This window comes from Sceloporus undulatus, chromosome 6, assembly GCF_019175285.1.
Source record: "Sceloporus undulatus isolate JIND9_A2432 ecotype Alabama chromosome 6, SceUnd_v1.1, whole genome shotgun sequence".
Lineage (NCBI taxonomy): Eukaryota > Metazoa > Chordata > Lepidosauria > Squamata > Phrynosomatidae > Sceloporus > Sceloporus undulatus.
Window position 1 is genome coordinate 13,109,835 of NC_056527.1, and position 20,733 is coordinate 13,130,567.

At 39.1% G+C, this 20,733-nt stretch overlaps 1 protein-coding gene across 1 annotated transcript in view; it reads right to left on the reverse strand.

Annotated features, from left to right (window-relative positions):
- PTPRN2 (protein tyrosine phosphatase receptor type N2) overlaps positions 1-20,733 on the reverse strand; it is a 532,969-nt gene that overhangs the window by 282,595 nt on the left and 229,641 nt on the right. Inside the window, exon 10 of the mRNA XM_042474222.1 lies at positions 10,975-11,039. Within this exon, the coding sequence (XP_042330156.1) occupies positions 10,975-11,039 (65 nt within the window). The remainder of the gene's footprint in view (positions 1-10,974; positions 11,040-20,733) is intronic.

Below are 20,733 nucleotides of genomic sequence, written 5' to 3' on the forward strand. Positions count from 1 at the left end.
AAAGAGAGGGATTACTGGAGCTGGAGAAGAGCTGCAATTTCTGGGGTTAAAGTAGTAGCTCCACCAGGCCTGCCTGGAAGAAGGCAAGCCCTCCCTTCATCCACCATCTTGAGGGAGAGAGAGGCAGGCTAGCTCCAAGAAGCCAAGTCCTCCCTCCAGTCCATCTGCCTTGGTCCAGGCCTCAGAGGGAGAGAAAAACCACTGGACCTCATCCCCTTCCCCACCACCACTCCCTTCTCCTTTTGTGTCGTGTCTTTTTAGATTGTAAGCCTGAGGGCAGGGAACTGTCTAATTAAAAAGTTTGTATGTATAGCGCTGTGTAAATTTACAGTGCTTTATAAATAAAGGTTAATAATAATAATAATAATAATAATAACAACAACAACAACAACAACAACAACAACATTTAGATATTTAGGAGGGAACAAAAGGGATAAATTTTGTGGTGTAATTTCTATATTGCATTTGCATTTATTTTACATTTTTATTTAGGGCTTAAAGATGTTGAGATACAATCGAGCAGGCAAAAGTGTCCTGCACTGGCACCACACTGGATGCATGGAATTTGGGACACTGTATATGTGTCAAATTTAATGTACAATTTGTTTTACTGTTGTTAATACACACACACAAACTGTGGTTGTTGAATACTATGTTTGCAGTATTCAATTATGGATGGCACCAGAGAAACCATATGGAGGAGGTACATCATTATTTACTATTCTGATGGTATCTCACCTTAAAATCCCTGATCTTAGCCAAGAGTTTCATGCAGATGTTGAAGAAGTTGGGGAATAAGCAAGGGCTTCATGGGACTGGATAGCTCAAATGGCATGGACTCAAGAAAAACATTTCAATGAAACTTTTTGAAGCTTACAAGCAATCTAATTCAAAGATACACTGTCAGTTGGGGAATTTGATTTAGGCACAAGCCCCTTGTGTCAGCAGAAATCTTCTGCTGAGAACACCACAGATCTGCTGACAGAGCAGTCCATCAGCAGAACTACTCTGCTGGCTAAGTTCTACCAGTAGAAGAGTGCAAAAAATATTAAAGAAGGGTCAGAACAAGGGAAAAGACAAATTAAAATTCCCCAGTTTCAGTTGGCCTAGGGTTGATTTGCTGGCCCTTAGACAACTTTGATTTGCAGTGGTTCCTGTCCTACCTCTCAGGCAGATTCCAGATGGTGTCGCTTGGCCAAGAGGGAGCTCAGGTCAGGCATCCCTGAAGACGCGATTTTGTCCCCAATGCTGTTTAACATTTACATGAAACCACTGGGTGAGATCATCCGGAGACATGGGGCGGGGTGTTATCAGTATGCTGATATCACCCAAATATATTTCTCTATGTCTTGGACTGATGCAGTGACTAAGTGTGGCATCTCTCCTCTGAATGCCTGCTTTACTTTGGTAATGGACTGGATGAGGGAAAGCAAACTCAAGCTGAATCCAGGTAAGATGGAGGTACTTGCTATAGGGACCACCAATCCCAGAATGGAGTTATACTAAACAGTTCTGGACGGGGTCACACTGCCCCTGAAGGATACTGTTCACAGTCTGGGGGTGCTCCTAGACTTGTCTGTCCACCTAACGGCTCAGGTGGCTGCGACAGTCAGGAGACCTTCTGAATGGACAGATACACCAGCTGCGCCCCTTCCTGGAGCAGGAAGACCTTGAAACACTGGTACATGTGCTGGTAACCTCTCAACTCGACTTTTGTAACACGCTCTACATGGGGCTACCTTTGTGTCAAGTTCGGAAACTTCAACTGGTTCAGAACATGGCAGCCAGGTTGGTCACTGGCACTTCAAGATCTGCTCACATCATGCCAGTCTTAAAATCCCTCCACTGGCTGCCTATTAGTTTCTGAACAAGATACAAAGTGTTGGTTTTAACCTTTAAAGCCCTACATGTCCTGGGTCCTGACTTCTTGCGGGAGTGCCTTCTCCCATATCATCCTCCCCGCACTCTCCGTTCCACTGGGAAGAACCTGCTCCAACCAAAGAGGACTAAACTCTCTGCAGTGACCCAGCGTACCTTTTCAGCAGCTGCTCCTAGACTCTGGAATGACCTGCCGGATGAGATCCGTCAAATTACCACCTTGGAGCCCTTTAAGAAGGCCATTAAGATGGATCTCTTCTGGCAGGCCTTTCCAGATTAGAACATCTTTCTGCCTCTCCCCCCCCACCCCCATTTTCGTGGAACTCTCATAGATATCTTTTTCTATTTTAATTCCAATTGTATATTAATGGTTTTATACTCTTTCTAAGTTCAATTTCTTTTTAGTGTTAACTGCTTTTAAGACTGGGATGAGGAATGGGGTTTTGCATTTTAAGCATCTTTCTTTTAACTGTATTTTTCTATTTTTACTGTTGTAATCCACTTTGATTCCTTGAGATTAAATGGAATATAAATAAATTAAATTATTATTAACTCGGTTGGTTAGGACTGTGTTTTTACTCTGGAGGTTAAATTCCACAGAACTTCTTTATCATCATAACCCACAAGGCACTTTGCCAGTTTCATTGTCTTCCGGTACATTTCAGGTCCCATTGAAAATGCTAGCTTTTTTGGGCCTGTGGTATCAGAAAATCACCTGTCTCCAACCTGTCTGGATTGAACCTAGTGTTACTTGTGGTTAGAGGTAATTATCAGCCTGTCTTGTTTGAGGGTCATGCTATTAATAACCATAGATTTCCTCATGTGAACAATCATTCATATTCCCTAGGCATATAATTATTAAAAATGTTAACAGTCTGTTTGAAAGAGAGCCCCAGATGCAATATTTCTCAACATGGATATATAATATGTACATAATACAATGATTCATATAATATTTTATAAAAATTGATTTCCTATTCAACTGGTTGCACTGAAAAAAATAATGAAAGGATACAGTGCTTCAGGATCTAGCTGTGTCTGTGCATGGATGCCAAAATGCACAAATATAAACAAAACACCCCAAAGCAATATATTGCAGTTATCCTCCCATTTTTAAATCATCCATATTTCATTAAGTATCATGCTGAATGTCTTCTGATTTATGGTAATAGTCAACAAAGCAGGATGGGGGAGAAGAACCCACAAATAATTTTAACCCTTTGCTTTCATCTTATTTGTCTGGGAAAAGATTTATTTGTACATCTTCCTGTTATTGATTTAAATACCTATACTCCTAGAATAAAATTCTTGACAATGTTATATTTGTTCTCTTGCTCTTTACTCTCCCTCTCCACACACAGTAGTAGAGGTGTGTGTTTGTGTGTTTATGAACTGTCTGCAGTAACAGATGCCAGAAGCAGTATCTGATGCACTGGACACCTCTAGAGTTATCCCAGCGTGTTCATGGCCTGAAGGACTTGGAGTGGGACTAATTTCCATATCAAACCCAATTTAGATGAAACATCTTGGTTTAAAAAAGAGAGAGAGAGAGAACGCCAGCGCATCAATAGCCCCTTGATTAGATTTTTATCTCCTGAGCAGACAAATATGAATATTTATTACCATGAATACAGATTTTTTTTGCTCTTTCCATTGCTCTGATCTTGAATATTATCCACAGCTAATTTTTATGAAAATTTGGGCAACATAATGTTTTCACATAAACTGACAGTTCTTGAGATAATCCCATTATTGTTTGGTGGGAAAATGACAGTTTCCACTCATTCATGTGTTAACGAGGGATTAAGTATTGTTTTTCAACGCCATAATCTAAGATGGACTGGAAATTAAAATTTGAACATTGCATAGGAGAGAAGGGCTTTTGTGCACCAGAATTTGTTTGCATTCACTTCAGGGGAATCTATAAATTAACAGTTTAACAATCAGTATCTTTTATATCCCAGCTGAAAGTGGCATCATAGAAACATCAATAGCATTTATAAAATAAATCCATTGTCTTTCCCACTCAGTGCTCATATGCACATTTACACATATAAAACAGATATGATGACATCTCTCAAAGAAGAGAAAATAAAAAAGATCACAATGTTTTTGACTGGGACTGGGGCAGGACAAGAATATTCATACAGATGTGACTGATTACCAGGAGTGTTTTTATTAATTTTAAAAATATACTTCTGAACCATTGGCTGCATGATCCGAGTTGTAAATTGTTTGGAAATAAGCCCTCAGACTGCACCTATGACCACAATGCCCTCCTTTACCTTCTCATGTACCATTCCTAGCAATTCCTTGTAGTAATAAAAGAGGCATGTTCCATGCACATGGAATACCTCTAGTAAAAATGTATGCAGGCTGTATACCCAGTAGGTGTTAGGACATCTTTTATGGAATTTTGCTTTGGTGTAAGGGCCAAACAGGGTCAGTCCCAGAATTATGCCCACCCCAGCAGGTTGCAATCTTGGGACCTCACCTATTCTGAATGGACATTTGGTGGCTACAAAAGAGGCTATAGACTTATTTGCCACAAACGAAATATGTCAGAAATTCCAGCTCTGAAAGTTAGAAGAAAGAAGGAAGAAAGGAAGGAAGAGAAAGAAGTACCCTTTTTTTCTTTAAAACCCCCCACAAAAATAGTATAGCAAATCACGTCCAGTACACTGCACTTTGATTAAATCCAAATGGCAGCCATGACCATTGAAGACACTTGGAAAGAAGGTACAGGTCTTACCAGAGATGATGGCCCACACTTTCCCCTGATTATAGAACTTATTACTCAGCATTTTAAATTGGCTCCAGCCTTCTGAACTGGAGCTGAGATGGGAGATTATCGCACACTAAATCACCATTGACCACCATCAGCCAGGGTCCCAGCCACACTCCGCCAGCACTTTTTAGAAGTCGGAAAGCTTTCCAGCTTCTAAAAAGTGATGGCGAAGTGCGGCTAGGACCCTGGCTGATGGCGGCCGGCGGTTCAGCAGTGATTTAGTGTGCGATAATCCCTGCCTCCATCCCTCATCCCAGCTCCAGTCCAGGAGGCTAGAGCTGGTTTAAAATGCTGAGCAATAAACTCCTATGTTGTGTGTGCCAGCCCTGGTTGCCTGAGACCAAGAACAATGTGTTTGAGACATCTAACTCCTGACACTACTAGTTTGTATTGCAGGTATACCTCAGAAAAACTGTGTCCTCAACATCATTCTCTCCCAAATGGATACAGAGTATTCCTGAATACTACTCTCATAATGGGATTTATGGAGGAGATCAAAAGCCTAATATTGCCTTTAGGGGTCAGTTATTTCTTTTATAATGATCACTGAAGCTAACAGAAATGACATGCATATTTTAAAGACAGAATAAAGCAATACCTCTTTGACCATCAGAAAATCACAGAATAATAGCACAAGAAAAGGCCTGTAGAAGTATACCATACAATAGTGTTGGAGGGCTTGAGCAAAACTAGAAGCAGCTGTTCAACAATTAAGGGCCTGAACAAACAGACCAAAATAAAGCTGCTTTGGGTCACTTTGGAGGTATGCTGTTTAAATGACAGACACATCTTAAGAGGCCAGAAGCTGCATCAAAGCTGCGTGCCAGTCCTTAGGACTGGAGCATGGCTTTAGTGTGACTTCTGGCCTCTTTAGACACATGCGTCATTTAAACAGCATACCTCAAAAGTGACCCGAAGCAGCTTTATTTTGGCCTGTCTATTCAGGCCCTTTGTTACTATAAATCTTATCATGTGGATGCAGCTATGGACCAGAGTTGTTGGACTCTTCAGACATGCATACACACACATTTCATTATTTAGTGCATTGATTTATATTAACATTAATTCCTAAGAAACCTTTTGATACATAGGCACTCAAAGCAGCAAATGAATGCAAATATAAATAAAAAGACATAATAAAGCAGCAAGTAACAGAAAATAAACAAATGAGATGAGAAAGTAACAGAAAGAAAACAAAAAGAAAAACCAAACAAGGCCACAGGACTAACAAAATAAATAAAAATAAAAGTTTAACCAGCAGGCTAAAATCATATAATATAGAAACACAAAGAAATCTCCAAGAAGACCATGTTCCGCAACAAACATCCCACAGCCCACAAGGTCTTGTTTAATGTCACTGCCAATTAAACCTCTTATAGGATTAAAGATCTTACCAAGAGTGCAGGTTGACATGGGAGAAGGTGGACCTTAAGGTCTACCAGGTTCAAAACATAGGAATTCAAAAGTAGTAACTGAATCATGCTCAGAAAGAAATCAAGAGCTAATGCAGAGTGAGCAGCAAGGGAATAACATGACCCAACCGCAGTCTGGCTATAGCATTCCCTACTGTCATTTCCAATCGTTTTTAAAGGCAACATCATGTAGAGACAATTACAGTGGTCCAGCCTATCTTGCAGAACCTTTGAGACTAAACGTGCAAAAGAAGTTGTATGAGCTTTTGTGGACTTGGTCTATTTCCTCAGATGCATAGTGAGCAGGTACCTAAAAACCCTTCATGGTTACCAGCTCACTCCATGCATCTGAGACGACGTCTATGCAAGCACATGCTACAACTTCTTTCATACCATTTGTCTCAAAGATGCTGCAAGATCCCTTTCATACTGATATCACAGACTAACATGGCTATGTCTCTGAATAGTCCAACCTGATTAAGGTATTCATGGCAGTGTTAAATCTTCCTTCTCCAGGAAATGTTGTGGCTGATATGCTACATGATCCCATACCAAGAAGTTCTCTCTTTACTTTCTTTACTCTCACATCTTACATTCCAGATTGTTTTTCTGCCATAAATTTTGAAATGGATGGGCAAAGATATGAAGTTTTTGCATACATATTTTGTCCAATGAAATACACACTGATAATGCTGTATGTTCATTGGATAGAGGCAGCAGTAGAGAGGTTTTGTGCACATGATAACACCTTGCAAAAACCTTGTAGAAGTAACTGTAGAAGAATAAACATTTCTGTTCTTTGGTGGAGCCTACCTAGGTGACAGATTGTCCCAAACCATGCTGAAGCATAATGTATTCTTGAGAACTGTGGTTCTGAATTACGAACAGTTTTTGTGCTAGGCTTTAAAAACACTTTCATTTTGAAGACTTTGTTGCTTTCAGTGGAACGTTTGTGTTTAAAAAATCAATAGTGCTACACAGCCCAAAGACAAACAGTAACTTGTATTAACATATGCTGCATATATTGATTATTTTCTTTAAATTTAAAAACAGAAAGAGGATGCATGCATTCCTACAGCCACAAGGCATACCTCCCTTCTTTCATTTTATATGTTGTTGAATAAAAATTGAATTACTGCGGCTGCCATAGCAACTGCTCAATCATTTCACAATTCTGCTAGGTTTAAAATCACATATACTACTCCCATGCAGAGGAATTCATGAGCCAACATGACATTTCACTACCTTGCTTTTTACCAGTTTCAAGGGTTCAACATGTATAAGAATATACCAATAGCTCTCTCTGATTTTCAGGACCCATTTATAACATTTCAGCACTACAGTGCCCTGTCATTTTCTTATGCAAAATGTGCAGAAAAACAGATGTAAGGATATTGGAATCAGAAGATAATAGAAGAGATTACAGGAGACAACCAGTTTCAGAACTGAAGCTACGACCTGTCAGTCATAAGTCAAAATACTTCTTCTGTGCACTATTCAGGAGGGATAAACACTTTGAGAAATGACAGAGACAGTTGCCTGGATGGGCGTGTGATTAGCTTTAATCGTAGCATAGTCTTCTTGGAAATCATTGTCACATTTCTGTTTAAAATAAAGATAATATATGTAGTGTTTGCAGGATTTTCAACATTTCAATATGCTATTTTATGATTGATTTCACACCCTCTGAAGGAAGCTCACTTGGTTTGAACCACTTCAGTCATCTCACCACCTTAATGACTGTGATTAAGGCTGTATCCGCACTGCAGAAACAATCCAGTTTGACACCACTTTAATGGCCATGGCTCAATGCTATGTTAACTGCTTAGGGTTAACAGTGCTTAAGTGCACTGATAAGCAGTATAGAAATATACTTGCTATTGCTGTTGCTGTATAGTTTTGTGAGACATGAATTCTGATGCACAACAAACTACAACCCTTGGAATCCATAGGATTGAGTCATAGCAGTTAAAGTGGTGTCAAACTGGATTATTTCTGCAGTGCAAGTTCTGCCTAACACAGCAATCCTTTACCTGGGAGTAAATCCCCCTTGGATTCACTGCATAGACACTTCCAATGACAGAACTTAGACAAACACGAGATCATATGATTGCCACATGACTGTCTAACCTGGTGTCGTTTTTCTTTTAGAAATATTAGCCATGGTAGGAAGAGAGCCAGACTAGGAAGTTTATCGCATGGGGTTTAAAACGTTCCCCAATGCGTCCTAACGAGCACGAGCAGGGCAGCGCGGAGCTGATGGGAACCCGATGGGGCCCAGAAGGCGACTTTACCCCGCCACAGAGCGTTCCCATCGGGTTCCCATCGGGTTCCAGAGGGCGCCATTGGACCCATTTCTGGGAACTGTTTCAAAAGCGTTCCCAGAAATGGCACCCTCTGGAAACCCGATGGGAACCTGATGGGAACGCTCTGTGGCGGTAAAGTCGCCTTCTGGGCCCCATCGGGTTCCCATCACGCTCCATGCGTGCTCGCGCTCATGCTCATTGGGGAACGTTTTAAACCCCATGTGATAAACTTCTAGAACTTCAATATGAAAATCAGAATTATAACTTGCTCCTAGAAGTGCCACATTGCACAAAATGACACTACTGGAGACAAATAATACGGTGTGTGATTTTTCCACCCAGAGTGAAAATGATGCAGATGAAAGATTCAGAACTCATGTATTGAGAAAATATGAGAGACAGCAGTGGATCTCTCTAGCAGAGTAATCAGTCTACAAGGCAGAATCCCATAAATAAGCTTAGAGGTCAGAATGGCAAATCCCATGATTCCTAGAAGGCCACAATTACCCACTTCTGATCTAAATTGTCACCAACAAGGTGGGTTGCTCACTTCCATCTGAAGCATTTAACATCCTGCGCTCAAGTTGATGTAGCAGTGCTGCGAGAAATTTGGATAACCTAGACAAGATTCCTATACTTTTCATTGGGATGTATGAAGGTTGTGATCTCATGGGGCTCACCATAATAAAGTGTGACTGTGCGCGACTGTGAATATTTAGTCATCATTTGTGCTACTGTTTCTAATTGTCTTTGAGCCTATGCAACAGAAGAGCATTTTACCTTGACGATGTGTTTTCACAATTATCTGTTATGCCTCAGATTTCCTCGCTTAATTACATCAGTGTGGATAATAATCTCACAGTCTGTCTCCAGGAGACATATACTCAATTGTGGAAATTCTCCTGCTATATCCTTCTAGCACACATGCCAATTCAGGAAAGGTCTGATGTGCACTCCTATTGACTTCAATAAAATTGGAATTATATCTGAGAAGTTGCTAACCTGTTTAATGCTTGAGGTTAATTACTTTTCACACTAAGCCCACAGTCCTAAACGCATTATCAGAAATAAGTGCTATCTAGGTTTCCATAGGCTTGCTATCTAAAATTTACATTCTTAGGTGTATATGTCAATGATTCATTTACTAAAATAGGGATCTTCCCTTCCCCACAGACAAAGTGGAAGGAGGAAATGACATATAATTTTAGCCCTTTGATTGTTCTTCATTTCTAACTATTTTAAATATATGGTGCCTCACTAGGGGTGGGGAGGGGGGTGCGCACTACACTGGGTGACACTATCAGAAGGGTTGACATCAAAATGATTGTTTATAAGAACAAAAATTTTCCCTGCATCTGCAACCAATACTAAAGTGGGATAAAAACGTCCCCAAGCAATGAATAGCAGGCCACATGCTCAGAGGCCATCTGAGTCTTCTCTTTCATTCAGCCACCATCAAGACCCTTCCCCTTTTGTGGGTGAAAAAAAAAGATCAGTGCAATGTTGTTCCTAGCCAGCACCTTGGCCACCAGGTTGCAACATGGCTGTCGGAGACAGCTGCTACCCTGGATTGGGGCAGGTGAGTAGGGAGTAGGAAGGAAGAGGTCTATGGAGGATGAAACCATGAACAACCACATTGAGTGATACCAACCCTAATGATGCCACTATTCTGATATATGCAAATTTATAATTATAATTATTATTATATTTATGTATTTATTATTAATTAAGAAAACCATTTCCTGTGACTGCTCTACATGTGCTCCTCTCTCACATCCATCTTTCAGTCACCCATGTTCTAGGCTGTGCTGAAACAGGAATAAAAATGACTGCTCTGCCTTACTCTGAAGAATGTGATTCTCAGACCTAGCACATTGCTCAGCACCAACAAATAAAAGAATATCACATGGGCCATATTTTAAGAGAGACTGCGATGTTTACCCCTCTGTCTTTATAGGGCAAATCAGTTTCTGAAGAAGAAGTGATACTATGTTGATTAGAATTAACCATAAAAATACAATTCATACCAGAATCTGCAAGCTAGTATAACCCACTGTAAATTATGACAGATTATCTCTTCTTTATTAATTAATGATGAGCTATTTAGCACAGGTTTTGCCTAATGAGAAGATGATAATGACTTAGAGGACTATTTCATTTATACTACAAATGTAAGTCTCTACAAAAGTAAACACACAAATAGCAAGTACTTCACCATAACTCTCATCGGCACATTGAGAGAGAAGATACTCTAAATTTAGATCACTGCAGATTCTGAGATGAAACAGAACTTCAATGAAACCAGGTGGGAATAATCAGACACATCAATTGCTTTGTTCATCTTAGGGGATTCTGCTCCTGACATATGACAAAGCTAGAAAGTATATTTCTTTAAGGCCACAAAGCTTTGCTCATATGGGTAGTGGAATATGAGGCTGTATTATGACAGATGCAACAATCTAATAATCAGAATTTTTAAAAGCCCTTAGGATGATTAACACAGTTCACCTACAAACATCCCAGAGACTGAGGATTTCACAAAAGAATAAATCAAAGGTTTTATATAATGATATGTACTGCAGTCACCTACCTCTCCCATGCCAATCTGTAAAATTTTCAGTCCTGTTGTTTTTTCAAGCATGTCTTTGTTGTCAGCTGTTGGGAAAATTAAGAACAACCAAGTTAAAATAAATCAGAATTGGGATGAATCTGCAACATATACTTCTATCAGCCCCATAACATTCTCAGGATATCAGACGTTTTGCATCATTCATTCTCACATAATTCACATGAGATGGATCAGTATCATTTCCATTTTGCAAAGAATAAACTGAGGTAGACAAATAGCAATGGAGCTAGAATCAAGTTTTTGGACCAACCAGACTAGACAATTATTATAAAGTAATATATAACCAAAACAACAAAGAATCAATTTCTCCATTCTTGTAATTCATAAAATAAGCTGCTGGACATGGTTGCCAGGTAAAATAAGGGATAGGACTGCTGTCTGTGGTTGTGTAGAAGATGGAATTTCAGCAGGTGTTGCCATTAAAAGGACAGGAACCTATTTAAAGGGACAGTGTTATTTCACCAAGTAACCCTACTTTGTGATCCTGGGATCTGCCATAGATTGAAGAACACAAATCCACAAAAGGTTTGTGTCAATCAAGGGTTCTGCTAAGGAGATTTCCAACCTGTACTACGTTGGACTGAGGCAACCATTTCATGATATTAGTATAGTCCTGCATCCATCTTCTATCTTGAGGGCACAGGAGATGGCAGCTGCCAGAAATAATTTTCTTATCATCTTGTTAATCGACTGCATTGTTTCCTGTAAAGGTAAGACCTAATCATAGTTATTCACAAGTGATTTACCTGCATGATGGACTATTGTAGTCTGTCTATGTGAGCTTTCTCCTTGCAACATTTTGTAAACGTCAATTGACCCATTATTCTACTTTTATGTCAATTTCACTGGCTGCAAAATTGTTTTCTGGCTCAATTCAAGCTGCTGACATTCAAACCTTTAAAGTATTTGGGCCCAAAATACCTAAGAAATCACCTCATCCAATATGTGCCCATTCAACCCTGCTCAGCTTTGAGATTCATATTTTTACTGGTTCATTATTTGGCGATGGTTTGTTTTGTTTTGTTAGATTGTTTTATATTTGTTTTGTTATAATGGATTATACTATACTATACTATACTATACTATACTATACTATACGTAGGCATTTTAACCTAGAAAGGCAGGATACACGTACATACGTTGTGGACCTTCAAGTCATTTCCAAGTTATGAATACCCTAAGGCAAACCTTTCATGGCATTTTCTTAGCAAGATTTGTTCAGAGTTGGTTTGTCATTGCCTTCCTCTGTGGCTGAGAAAGTGTAACTTGCTCAAAGTCACCAAGTTGGTTTCCATTGCTGAGCAGGGATTTGAACCCTGGTCTCCAGAATTATAGTCCAGTGTTCACACCACTACACCATGCTGGCTCACACTTTAACTATATTATAAATAAGCAAATAAATAAAACTTGGAAGTCTGTGCTGATAAACCACACATTGGTTCACACATCATCCACATGCTGCCATAAGCCCACTGTCAGCTCCAGATGTTCTTTGGGGGGTGGGTTGTTGGGATTAGATTGTATGTTTAACATGTAAGCCACCCCGGTTGTGTTGCACAGAGAGGCTGCGTACAAATTATTATTATTATTATTATTATTATTATTATTATTATTATTCAGGCAAGGACATGTTGGGAGAAGTTCCTCAAAGATTCAGATTGGACTGAATTAAGTTAACAGTGCAGTTGAGAGACAGAGTTGGACAAGATGATCTTGAAAGTCTCTTGCAACTCTATCTTTCAAAAAAGAAATCTTTTGGCCTCAGTATTTAAGAAATGAGACTTTGCTGTGAAAATGGACAATTTTGCCTTTTGTAATTTCCCCCAATTTCTGTGACTCTTCTTGATCACACAGTCTGTTAAATGTTACATCCCCATTTTATTTTTGTGTCAGAATTAAGTCATACCCAGAAGCTTCAAAAATGTTTTTCCTTCTGTGCTTCTAAATAGACTCAAGAGCTTTCCTGGACTGCAGCCTAGAAGTGTAGATTGATAGATAATTCAATTCAGTATTGCTATTTAGTTATTTATATAGTGCTTCATGCATTCAAAGACTCAACTAACATCAGTCTATTTATTTATCTTTACAATTCCTCCGAGAGATAGCTAAGTAAACATTATTAAATCCCCTTTGTACAAAGAGAGGGGCAAACTGAGGCAGGAACGTGACTCAGCTCTCCTTGGCTGTTCAGAATCAATGCTGGAGTAGGGATTAAGATGCAAGCTTTGTTGAGAGAATGATTTCAAACTGTAAGCCTATGGATGCTTTGATGTGCTCTGTTATATATGCATTTTCATCTGCACCAGCAATCACATTGGCTTAGTTCTGTAGGTTAAAAATCTAACATTGTTTTTGTACACTAGAATTACTGCGATGAAGGTGTGCTCAAAATCCACTGGGTTCAAACATGAAACTCAAATACGAAAGATGGTCTTCTAATTTTTAGGGCACATCCAAGAGGAGAATTGCCTATTCCAATATGCAACTCCAGAGAATATTTAAATATAATATATTGTAAAGGAGAATGTTGTTACAGGAATGTGTTCCAGTTTACAATTATTTAGTGAATGTCAAAATAAATGTAATTTTTTCCCCCTGCTTGGACTTGCAAATCAAAGCAAGCTTTGGGTGATATTACTACTACTACTATTACTACTTCATTTGTTTATATCACTCAATACTGAGATTCAATACAGTTTATAGAAGTTAAAACTCAATCCACATAGTCAATCCACTTACACAGTCATAAATACAAACATACTAAAAGTTATTATTAAAATGTAATTAAGCTGTCTATGAAACGTAATGGGCAGTTAAAGTGGTCTCAAACTGGATTATTTCTGCAGTGTCTTTGGGACCACTATCCCAGCCACCCATGTGGGCTATTTTGGAATATTTTGGATTTCAACATTCCAGATAAGGGATACGCAACCTGCAATACATGTAACATAAAAATTACTCACAACTTTAAAACCTAAGCATTAAAACACCCTTCTCTTCCAGTTCCATTTTTATTTTATGTTTTCAGCATAAAGCTGAAACTTACATTAGTTCTTCATAGATCATGTGATGTTATATACAGTAGATTGTAAAAATAGTTGGTGCTTCAATAACTCATAATTAACATAACATTCCATGGATCAAAATTTTTACACTTATCTCCTTTTCCCCCATTCTCAAACCTTCCTCCCACACCTCTCCCACAAAAACAGACCTGTCCTAGACTATAGAACGGACTCCCAGAGGAGACTCGCCTTGTTACATCCTTGGATATTTTCAAGAAGGCAGTAAAGACAGAGCTCTTCCGCCGCGCATATCCTCCTGACCTCCTATGAAGACCATTGGCACAGAACAAGAGCACCTGACCCCGTGATTGATTGATGTTTTATGTTTTTAGCTGTGGTTACATTTTAACTAATGTTATAATATTATAAGTGTTTTTTAACTCTGTTGTGATCCCGCCTCGATCCATTGGGAGAGGTGGGAAGATACAAATAAAAACTATTTATTATTATTATTTATTTTAATATCTATTACCTTTCATGTGGAAGATCATTTCTTTTGTATCCCTCAATCCCGAATTATATTAGGGATAAAGAAAGACATCAAATATAAGTTAATGTCCTGGAGGGTGGTGAGGAACAAATAATTTGTAACTCTTAAATTGTATTTAATAAAATAATACAGTGGTGTCTTGGTATCCACTGGTGTTTGGTTCCAGGACGACCGCCACCATCACCCTGGACCATCACCAGAGAAATTGGCCCTCTTGGTTCTTGCGCAGCTCTTTCCTGGCTGCTTTCACTGTAGTTCCCCCTCCACCTGTTGTTACAGCACCATTAGACCCTTCCTCCTACAGCAGTACCACTGCTACCTATGCCAACATAGCTATACAGCCTAAGTGCTACAGAAATACACAGACCCCATTCTTTTAATTTTTGGTCTTGTTATGTGACTTCAGATTAACTCTGATTTATAGCAACTCATAGGATTTTGTTTGAATAATTTATTCAGAGGAGTGTTACCATTGCCTTCCTCTAAGGCTGAGAAAGTATGATTTGCCCAAGGGCACCCAGTGGGTTTCCATGACTGAGTGAGGATTTAAATTCTGGCCTCTCAGAGTCTAAAGACATTATCACACACAGACAGGACAGGGATGGGTTCCGCTTCCTCATTCTTATACTGTCATTAACTCATTAGTGACTGAGATAGCATGAAAGGCTTTTAAATTGTAGTGCTGATCCCTCCATTAAGCAGTCATTAAAGTGGCATTGTAATAATGCGAACTTCCATTAATGCAAAATGCAGGCCAATGCCATTTTAATGATGGGTTAATGGTGGGATCTGCACGACATCATCTGAAAGTTTTTTGTGCGATTGCAGTCAATCACGATTTGGACGAGTTAATGACAGGACCTGCTCAATGTCATCTGAAAGTCCTTCCCGTGATCGTGTGGAAAGGATGGGACAGGAACAGGACAAGAACAGGATAACCCCTATGTGATAATCTCCTAAGAGCCTTCTTACATGGCAAAAGTAAATCAACATGCGCAGAGAAAGAGAAGCAGCTTTTCCTTACCTCTCCATGGGATGTCGTAATACTTTCATTCTCCTTCCAGAGGGAGATGGTTGTAAAAGTATGCCTTTTGCCAAACAGATTTTTCCAGCATGACAAAAGACATACTTTTATTACCATCTCCCTCAGGAAGAGAATAGAAATGCTTTAATGGCATGTGGAAAGGTAGGGCTAAAGCTTTTTCTATCTTTCTCATGTCGCGTTACTTTTGTCATGCTCTAAGGCTGCTGCCACACTGCAGAAATAAAGCACTTTGACAGCACTTTACCATGGCTCAATACTATGGAATTCTGGGATTTGTAGCCTGGTGAGTCACCAGAGCTCTCTCTTGAGGAAGGAAAAATGTCTCAACTAACTAAAAATCCCCGAATCCATAGTGGTAGCTGTTAAAGTGGTGTCAAACTGCTTTATTTCTGCAGTGTGGCAGCAGCCCAAGTCTAACATTCAAACCACTACACTATGCATACTTGTTGTGTGAGGAGCTGAACTGTTCCCTCCAGATTGCTTTCTCTTCCAATGCCAGGTAAGTCTTGAAATATAATTATTTATAAAATTCATACGAAAAGAAAAACCCTATACCCAACCAAGAAATCTGTACTACACCATTTTCTTAATTATGGAAAATGTAACAGTGCAATGCAAACATTGTCAGGAACGATGCAAGAAACGTGAGCTTCTATTTTAAGAAAAAGCATTAAACAACATATGAATCCTTTAAAAAAAAAATCTCCCCATGAGACAAAAAGAGTTTCCTCATATACAAAAAGAAGTCCATTCAAATTAAATTCAGTAGTTGAAGGATATGCAAATTACCTGAAGAAGTGGAACCCTATAATGTTCTCAAAATTCGGCGATAGTCTATTTAATTAGTATTTTAATTTATCAGAATAATTCTTTGCACTTGACAATTCCATATAATTAAGCACGTAGCTATAGTGGAATAATATCTCCTGCTCTCTCTATACCAGTTATTTTAACCTGAAAGAATCTGTAGAAGTCTCTTCTGTGATCTAAATTACAATGGGGACAACTTAATGGCTTTGCTCTATTAAGCAGCACGACTAGAGAGTTACTGAGTATTGAGAGAGGTGCAGTTGCCACAGCTCAGGACCTTGATTCTCTAAAGGAGATGTAGGGCACTTCCTCAACAACATAATTTATTTCTACAGTAGTGTAAGTGACTAGAAGAAAGAGACAATTTTCTGGCAAAAATGGCTGAAACCCTTAAAACCATTTACGTCGTAAGAGATGAAAGCGTTTTGGTGAGACTGCTTCCAAAAATTAAAAAGAAAAAACAAAATCCAAAATAGAGGTGTGTTAGTTTGTTGCAGCAAACACAACAATCTTCTATCACCTTGCAGATTGACTAAAACATTGGTTATGGAATGAAACCTTATATAATACCAAAATAAATGTGTTAATCTCTAAGGTGCCACATGTCTCTGTAATTTTTGCTTCTAAAAAAAAAAGGAATGAGAATTTCATCAGGAGTTAATGCAAATAAAGTTAGAAACTTGGCTCCATCTCTATTATCTATCTATCTTATCTAATCTCTCTCTCTCTCTCTCTCTAATTTGTATTTGACTGTATTTGTTATCTGTCAGCCTTACAGAGTTCCTGAGGCAATGAGCATAAAATAAAACCACTGTTTTATTTAAAGACACCATACAAATTAGAACAGTACAAAAAGTCAACACTAGTTTTAATGCAAAGGATGTATGAAGCAGTGGAATCACTAAAAATTCAGGAGGACAGAACCAACTTGGCTTCCCTTGGGAAAGAGTTCCACAATGGAGATCCTGCTACAGAGAAAGACCTGTCACATGTACTCTTCAACCTAGCCTTTTGAGGTAGTGGGATATGCAAAAGGGAGACCACCGAGGATCTGAATCCAGGCTCGAATGGGAGGAAGAAGTCTTTCAGAGATAGCATTTCACCAGAAGCCACTTAGAACATTGTAGATCTAAACCAGAACCGTTAATTGAGTTCAGAAGGAAACTGGACGTCAGTGCAGTTGGCACAAAATTGGTGACCTATGGTCTTTATAGTGTACATAGGACTACAATCTGGTCACTGCATTTTGCATTAGCTATAGCTTTTGAATACTATACGTTTTAAGGACATTCCCATGACAACAATGTGTGACAATAGCCTATTCAGGAGACAAGGCATGAACCACTGTGACCAATTCATAGTCATTCATTAAGTTAAAAGAATGAAATGCAATTTAAAAAGATAAAAGGTTATTTAAAACAACACAGCACCCCCGAGCCCATTCTTTTAAAACTTTGTTTTAAAAGCCTGCCAGAATAAAAATGGTTTAGCCTGTGATGGAAGGAAAACAACAAGGGGATATCTGTCCTCCCTGGTACAGAAGGACCAGAGTCTAGGAGGAACCACCAAGAAGACCCTCTCTTATGTTCCCCCCAACCTTGCTTGTGGTGATGACAGAACTGAAAGGAGGGCCTCTCGGATGAACTGAGGGTCTGGGTATAGTTATGCATCTTACATCTAATCCTGCAGTACCCAAACTTTGGCCCTCCAGATGTTTTGGCCTTCAGCTCCCAGAATTACTGACTGTTAAGTTTATTGGGGTTTCTGGGAGTGGAAACCCAAAACACCTGGAAGACTACAGTTTGGGAATCACTGAGCTAATTCCTCATCATATCTACATAATGTGGTTCAGCACTTCTAAGAATGTTTGGCATTAACTGTGGGCATGGACAGATGGGTGCTTTGTGCCGGCCTCGGCCCAAACTAGGAGTGCATTGACTAATGTTGGATGAAAACCATTCCAAAATGGCCTCTACCTATTTATGTATTTCTATTTTTTTCCAAGGCTATGCCATTCCTTCAATTGCATCTCCTCCAACCTTACATTTGGTCATTCTATAGCATTTAGCATATAGAGATGCTTTAGTGTTGGGTAACCACATCAACAATGCTTCATTAGGTAGGTTTGGGGTACTAAACACTCTGGGTCATGATGCCAAACAGGAGTTTTCTGCCAGACCTCTTAATCTGTCATAACAATTCCATTTAAGCACTGCTGACTTGCTTATTTCCTTATAATGGAATTCATACTCTTTACTATAAAAGTGAAAAATAGGGTCAGAAAGGAGAGAAAGAAATCATTGACATTTCGGTATCCTTTGGGCATTTACCTTGTACGAGAAGCTGAAATGTTAGGTTTATTTGCTCCTTTGGAATAAATGGTTGGCATTTGTATAGCACAGTTTATTTCATAGGAGGATCTAAAACTGCTTTACAAACAAAACCCAAGGTTTTACACTGAACAACATCTGGCTGCAAATGTATTTAAAATATTTTTACACCACTCCTCAGCAAAAAGGGCTCCCAAAGAGGCTTACATACAATCAATAAAAGCAAGACAGCCCTTGCCTGCAGGCTTACAAGTTAAAAAGGCATGTCACAAAGGGGAAAGGGGATGAGGAAAAAAGAGTGAAAATAGCAAAGTATCTTTCAGCAGGGCTCATGGAATGGCTCTGCCACCATGTCATCTAGCTCTGCTTCATCCTACTGAAATGCCTACCAGTGGTGACAGCTGGGGAGAAAAGAATTTTCTTGTAGCATGGTCTCAATTCCTGTCTTAATAGAGTAATTTGGGTAATAAGAGTTTGCCTTTGCTAAGCTTAAATAAATAAAATACAAATAAGTAAGATGGACAAGCTAAACACATTTATTCAACTAATTTTTTAAACAAATGTCAGTTGTTGTGTGCCTTCAAGTTCTTTCCAACTTATGGTGACCCTAAGCAAATCTATTGTAGGGTTTTCTTGGCAAGATTTGTTTGGAAGGGGTTTGCTTTTGCCTGAAACGGAGAAAATATGACTTGCCCAGAATCACCCAGTGGGTTTCCATGGCTGAATGAGAATTCAAACCCTGGTCTCCATAGTCATAGCCCAACCCTCAAACTACTATACCATGTTCACACTGGATCCAGGCTTCATTCTAATTAGCATAGATCATTGAAAACTCTAGGAGAAGTCGTTGATAATTAACCTATGTCACATGGATTCCGATAGATTGAAATCGATTTTCCCCCATAACCATATGGGGCACAAAAAGAGGCAAAGGGATAAAGCTTTCCCCAGCATTTTGCTTACCTACCAATCCAGGCCCATGTTGTGGGCATCTATGAATACTTGCGGGAAAGGCAGTTTTCACATATTCCTGTCCAAAAATGGACTTTGGCTTCTTTTATTGCCCCAGCGTAAATTTGTTTCTGGTCCTGTGAAAGCATTAGCACAAGTAGACAAGCTCCAGAAACCCTTAGGCTGTTGTAATTGGTCTAATTAGCTTGTTGGCTAGAACAGTTGAGGAACAAAAAAAAAATTGTACAGTATTATGCCATCATCAGCATACAGCTAGCAGAATAAACTGGGAGACAAGGTGTAGGGAAGTGAAACACAGCTGCAGGCCTGGCCCCATCTCTGCCTAAATCCATGGCTACCCTATTAACTCTCTAGCAAATTGTCATAGTCACAGGGACTATAGATGATTATATTTCTCACACCGTTGCTTTGTCTCTGCTGCCTTCCCATTTCTTTTGGATTTTACCCATTTGGCTGGGCTTTATTACCAATTTTAATGCTATACTAGCGAGATTAACAATTTAAAAAACACTACGAACAAGCTTACGTTACAGACATTGAAGTGACAATGTGGCTGACTTAAACAGTCAGGCACAACACCGAAATGCTTCCTTTTCCCATATCCAAAGGGATTAGTTGTCAAAGACGAGGCCAAAAGGTTGCACAGGAAAGCTATCTTCAGCCCTCCTTTTCCATTCAAAGGTAGGGAAATATGCAAGACCTTTATCGTTCACTTATCTCTTCTCTAATCTCTGGCAAACCTGCAGTGAAAATGGTGGCACAAAAAGGCTAAACTGCACAGTAATAATAGTGACAGCCTTGTAAATGTTATGTCAAATCCAATTTTCAAGTCATTTTTCAAGTGATTTTAATTAGATATTGTTTCAATCTCTCTTGCATTAATACATTTTTTCATAGCAACGTTTCAGCTTCCAATCTGTTGAAAGGATTCCCTCCCAACTGTGTCTTGATGCCCTGAGTAATTTAAAATGGGATTTTTATTTACAGCAATTTTCAATGCACAGCTCC